We start from the raw sequence: 6,140 nt of genomic DNA, 5'->3' as shown, positions 1-6,140 counted from the left end.
TGCCGAGTGCCATGGTCACAGCACTCGGCAAAGCTGGAAAAATGGGCGCACGAAAAACCATTTTTCCAGCTTTGCCGAGTGCCATGACCATGGTACTCGGCAAAGAATTTAAAAAAAAATTCCAACTTTGCCGAGTGCCGGCCAGAGGGCACTCGACAAAGAATTTTTTAAAAAAAATTCAAACTTTGCCGAGTGCCGGCCAAAGGGCACTCAGCAAAGAATTTTTTCAAAAAAAATCAAACTTTGCCGAGTGCCGGCCAGAGGGCACTCGGCAAAGAATTTTTTTTTAAAAAAAATTTCAAACTTTGCCGAGTGCCGACCAGAGGACACTCGGCAAAGATTTTTTTTTAAAAAAAAATCAAACTTTGCCGAGCACCGTCCAAGGAGCACTCGGCAAAGATTTTTTTAAAAAAAAATAAAAAAAATCTTTGCCGAGTGCCTGCAGGGTTGGCACTCGGCAAAGCCACCGTGAACAGGACCGGCGCTGTGACGGTCGCTTTTCTTTGCCGAGTGCCCCCGGAGCTCTCGGCAAAGAGGTCTTTGTCGATCAATTTTTTGCCGTGTGTTCTTTGCCGAATGCCGCACTCGGCAAAGGCTTTACCGAGTACAATTTGATCTTTGCCGAGTGCTTCAGGCACTCGGCAAAGAACCTGAATCTAGTTGTGCTAGGATTCTTCTCCGTGACACATTATTTGCATGTGCTACTGTAGTCCCTTGTTTTCCCAGTTTGAAAACAGGCTCTAGAAAAAGAGAACACAGCAAAAGAAATTTAATTTAAATTTTGATAAAGTGATTCATACGTGCTTGGTATACCCATATCAAATGTACCAAACTCCAAGAGCACACTTTATTAATAGAAGCATAAATTTCTGATTATAGCTTCTAGCACCAAATCAATTGTAAGTGTTGTGCGTTAGCACAGACAATATATGACAGTAGTATTTATGTGAAAGGGCATGTAGCCTAATGGTTACAAGAGTCTAAGTAGCATCTCAGGTCCCGGGCTTGACTCTCATGGGAGCGAATGTTTTAGGATTTAACAGCGTTTGTGTTTTCAGCAGTAGGCAACGTTCCCGTCGATAGCGAGGCGTCTATGGTGACTTCGTCAATCTCGAAGATTTGTTGACCCAATCTTTAAAGATGATCATAAAGGTAGAATTTATGTAAGTGCGTTCATATGAGCGGGTATGCGCGTTGTGAGTGTATGAGTAAAAAAAAATACTAGTATTTATAATATTGACAAAAAAGTCCAAGTCACGTGGCTAGACATGTCTAGAGTCAATGGCTATTGTCTATTGACCAGTCGGGGAACCATCCCAAACCCTTCCACCCCGGTCCCCGGCCCGTCCTTCACTCCTGCTGCAACGTGACGCAACCATGGCCGCCGATCCACCGAAACCCTCCTCTGATCCCCACCCGGATCCGGCGGCGCCGGCACCGGCCCGCGGCTGCCGCCTGCCCTTGGCCACCGTGGGGATCCTCGTCGCCTTCGGGCTCAACCTCGCTCTCTGCCTCCGCCTCCGCCTCCGCCGCGGCGGCCACGACCTCGCCTTCGTCGGCCTCTCGCACCTCAACCTGCTCTTCCTCTCCCTCCGCCGCTTCGAGCGCACGCCGCCAGGGTCCGCGGCGCGGGGCCGCACCATGCTCGCCGTGTGGCTCCTCACCGCCACGCTCACCGCCGCCTTCACCTGGAAGATCGGCGCGCTCATGCCGCTGGCCTTCGCGGTCGCAGCGTGGGTCATGGCCGCCGCCACCGTGCTTGGTGGCTTCTGCATGCTGTTCCTCCTCCATGGCGACAAGTGATCGAGATCTGTGCGGGTCTGAGACTCGGACTCGGAGCAAGAGTATGTATGTAGCCTCTGCTTATCTCTGATGCGGAATTGCAGACTGACTCACATCTGTCAAAGGACATATGAATGAAAATAATTAAAATACAAGTGGTGGACGGCTTCATCTGGTTTCTTCTGGGTTCTGTTGGTTTCACCTGGAACAAATTAAATCTTTCAGTGCGTGTTTAGTTCGCGAATTTTGGAAATTTGGCTAGTGTAGCACTTTCGTTTTTATTTAGCAATTAGTGTTCAATCATGGACTAATTAGACTCAAAACGTTCGTCTCGCAATTTCCAACCAAACTATGCAATTAGTTTTTTTTCGTCTACATTTAATGCTCTATCTACGTATCGCAAGATTCGATGTAATGACTGCTATAGCACTTTTTGGAAAACTTTTTAGAAACTAAACTTAGCCAGTCGCTTTCACATGTCCATTTCAACTGCATCTGCAACGTGTGAACATGGAGGGGATTCTTCATAAGTAGAATAATAAATGAATCATGCTTATACTGAAATGTTGTGAGAGAAAAATACTATTTCATAACTAAAAAATATTGCTGAATAAGCTCAAGTGAACATAGTTAATATTCTTTCACCAGTCAGCACAATCTGAACGCATCTCTTGCTTTATTCTAACAAGAAAGGGGAAATGATGGTTCCTCACATCTCATTTTTAGTCCGTCGACTTGAATCGGAGCCTCGAATCGGAGCCTTTCACACTATGGTACGTTGGTTACAGCACGACTGCACGAAGGCACTGAAGTTTGTTTAGAGGAGATGCATGGGGCTGTCCAGCTGTTGTCAAGGTTCGCTTACTACAGAAAGAAGAAATAGGGTGAAGTTTCTCCTCTCTGGAAGTTGATTATACTATGTGAATAGATAAATAGCCGCGATCTAAATTGGAACAAAAAGAAAAATGAACAATTATTTGTACTGCTATAACTGTTTTTTTTTTGAGAGCAGGTCTATCCCAGATTTGATCGTGTTTATTGGAAAGAGCAATAATATTCAGAACATCAAATTAGCATTATTAAATACATTATGAAGTAGTTCCATAATTCACCTTTTTTATGTGGTACGGAGTAGGTGTCAATATGTTCTCTTTAAGTTTGATCAAATTTAGGATAGTTTGATGTATGATAAACTTAAATCCTTTATATTGTTTCAGGACGGAGGAAGGGGAAACTTAATTAGATAAATAAAAAAATTCTATGAGTAAAAAAAACTAATGTTCCTCGTTCCGTGCTCTTATATCAGCATAACAACGAATGCTATGCTTCCCAAGAATGCTGTATCATCTTATTTGTTTTGACTTGGTCTCCTGTTATATTTAATTTACTGTCATGGCAACCGTAAGTCACTACTATAGAAAAGATTTTTAGAGGCAGTTAAAATCGCTTTTTAGAGACGGTTTGAATAACCGCTACAATGCCACCGACTGTAAAAATAAGTTTCAGAGGTGGTTTTCTTAAGATAACCGCAACTAAAATTGATTTTCAGAGGCGGTTTTCTTAAGACAACTGCAACTTAAAATAATTTTGAGAGGCGGTTGACTCAACAGCCCCTAAAAATAATTTTTAGAATTTTTCAAAAATCATTTAGAGTCTAATAAAAATAAAAAAAATATTTTTAATATGGTCGAAAGGCCTGAGGACCGATCTCCGGCTCACAAGATTTATTTTTCACTCATTTTTTAGAAAGGCCTGAGGACCGACCTCCTGCTCACAAGATTTATTGCCCATGACCTCTTCCTCGCGTGTCTCATCCCCTACCACCGCACCACACAATCTCTTGTATCTTGTTCTACAATGTTGTCTATTTATACTAATATGTACGAATCTTATAAACAATATTTTAACTCATAAACAATCTTAAATGAGAAAACTTTCAACTATAAAGTTTTAGATCTCGTCGAGCACTACAACTTTGATATAGAACATTTCTCCATCCAAAGTCATTTGAAAATTCAAAAAAATTGTAATTTAAAATCTGAGATTTAATTTATATATTTGGAACCCTAAATGATATCAAACAAAAAATTTATCAACTACAAAGTTTTAGATCTCGTCGAGCTCTACAATTTTGATATAAAGTTTATCTTCATCCGACTTCATTTAAAACAGATATGAATTTATTTGTGTTGCAGCTATTTTTAGGACGGTTTGGTTAATACAATTTTCAGAGGCGGTTATCTTAAGAGAATTGTCTACGAAAATCACTAATTTTCAGAGGCGGTTTTCTTAATGCAACCGCCTCTGACAATCGATTTTCATAGACGGTTCTCTTAACGAAACCGCCGCTAAAAATGGATACATTTTTAGAGGCAGATTTCTTAATGGAACCGCCTCTAAAAATTGATTTCTAGCAACGGTTGTATAGCTGCAATGCCTCCCGCGAAGGTTAGTAACGACGTGTTAAAACAACCGCTTCTGTTAGAAAAGGGAGACGCCTCTAAAAAAAATCATTTCTGTAGTACGATCGATCTATACTGTCTAACAGTCTAACTCTCCAACTGATATATACTGTAACAGACTGATGTGTTCACGGTTTGTTTTCCCTCAGCTTCATCACATTATTGGTTAATCGATTTGTTGAACTGAATCCTAGTTGCTGGATTTCGTGTTTGAGCTAGTTTGAACAAGCAGATGACAGATGCACATCAATATTCTGTCGTGTTCCGATCTGTACTAGTCAGTCGGCGCGGCGCACAAACCGTGCAAACGCTAGTTGCTCAGTTGCTGCCATTGCTACTGGTACTCAAGTTCTTTGTGTTCAAATCTGGAAATGCATATGCTTCGGCGCGAAGCCAACGGCTCCATATGCAGTCGGCGTCGTGTCAGCAGCTTGAGCCACTGGTTCTTATTAGATTGCTTGCACTTTAAGGCAGCTTAGCTTCGCATGTGTGAATGCTTATTACTCATGTAAGCTTGTTGCCAGAGAGTACACCATACGAGCATACGATCCAACGATCTCAAATAAATAACAATCCTGCTGTCAAAAAAAAAAACCTACTACTCGGGGTCTCGATCCTAATAACCTTATAACCAGTACATGGATGTGACTGCCTTTTGTAAGTCAACAAAGCGCGTGTTTAGTTCTAGGAAGTTGGAATTTAGGGCTATCGTAGCACTTTCATTTTTATTTGGCAATTAGTGTTCAATTATGGACTAATTAGGCTCAAAACGTTCGTCTCGCAATTTCCCACCAAACTGTGCAATTAGTTTTTTTCGTCTATATTTAATGCTCCATGCACGGGCCGCAAACATTCGATGTGATAGGTACTGTAACATTTTTTTGGGAATTTAGGGTGAAACTAAACAAGGCGAAAAATTTCCATCCTATAGTGCCTGTTGTTACAGTGTAGTTCCACTTTCCAGTGTGCTGCTGTCGGCTGATCACGTGTTAGCGTAGGATTCTAGTGGTCTACTAGTTTGTAGTTTCTTATCAGTTCTTGCATAGTTTCTTCACATTCTCAGGTACTCTATCCTACCCTGCAGATGATGGTTCCAAAAATAATTACATTTATCATCTTTCTCGAAATCAATTTTTTAGAATGAATCAAATATATAAAAGATTGTAGATATTTATGACATAGTGTTGATAGTAGAATATACTCCTATTTTTATATTAAATTTATTTAAAGCTAGTTAAAAATAAAATGTATTGTTATTTAAGAAATAAGATGTGTACTTATTTTGGCAATAAGTAGTTCACCCTTCTCTCCTTTTTTTTCATGTTCCGAAAAGTATACTGGATTCAGGCAAGCTAGAAAGTCAAGTCATTCGTATGAGTCATGACAATTGACCAGTGAGGGGACCCCCCCCCCCCCCCCAACCCGGGGGCGACCACCTGGGCAACGTCTAACATGTGAGCTGTAAGTGAGAAGGCATCACGTCATCATGACATGTGTTCCGCGTCCGCGTGTGCCCCAGGTCTCGTGAAATCCGAGGTCGAAACTCTTGGGCCCCCAGCACCGACCAACCATGGCTGCCGTTCCGCCCAGACCCTCCTCTGCAGATGCCCACGCCGACCCCGCGTCGCCAGCGACGGCGCCCGCCCGCGGCCGCCGCCTGCTGTTGGCCACCGTGGGGATCCGCGTCGCCCTCGGCCTCAACCTCGCGCTCTGCCTCCGCCTCCGCCATGGCGCTGGCGACGGCCATGACCTCGCCTTCGTCGGCCTCTCCCACCTCATCCTGCTCCTCCTGTTCATGTCCCTCCGCCGCTTCCAGCGGTCACCACCGGGGTCGGCGGCGCGAGGCCGGGCAAGGCTCGCCGTGTGGCTCCTCGCCGCCACGCTCGCCACCGCCTT

At 43.2% G+C, this 6,140-nt stretch overlaps 1 protein-coding gene across 2 annotated transcripts; it reads left to right on the top strand.

The window, feature by feature from the left end:
* The first annotated feature begins 1,323 nt into the window (after positions 1–1,323).
* LOC136519550 (uncharacterized) lies at positions 1,324–2,791 on the top strand. Of its 2 annotated transcripts, none has more exons than XM_066512938.1 (2): positions 1,324–1,844; positions 2,509–2,791. In XM_066512938.1, exon 1 carries the CDS (start codon positions 1,378–1,380, stop codon positions 1,801–1,803), a length of 426 nt encoding a protein of 141 aa, XP_066369035.1. In that variant the 5' UTR covers positions 1,324–1,377; the 3' UTR covers positions 1,804–1,844; positions 2,509–2,791. The 2 variants fall into 2 exon arrangements, with proteins under 2 accessions (XP_066369035.1, XP_066369036.1); XM_066512939.1 differs by having other exon boundaries at positions 1,324–1,848.
* Positions 2,792–6,140: the final 3,349 nt, after the last annotated feature.

Source organism: Miscanthus floridulus, chromosome 18, assembly GCF_019320115.1.
Source record: "Miscanthus floridulus cultivar M001 chromosome 18, ASM1932011v1, whole genome shotgun sequence".
In the NCBI taxonomy this organism is placed as follows: domain Eukaryota; kingdom Viridiplantae; phylum Streptophyta; class Magnoliopsida; order Poales; family Poaceae; genus Miscanthus; species Miscanthus floridulus.
The sequence above is the reverse complement of the archived record's forward strand: the minus strand, read 5'-3'. Positions and strand labels throughout refer to the sequence as shown.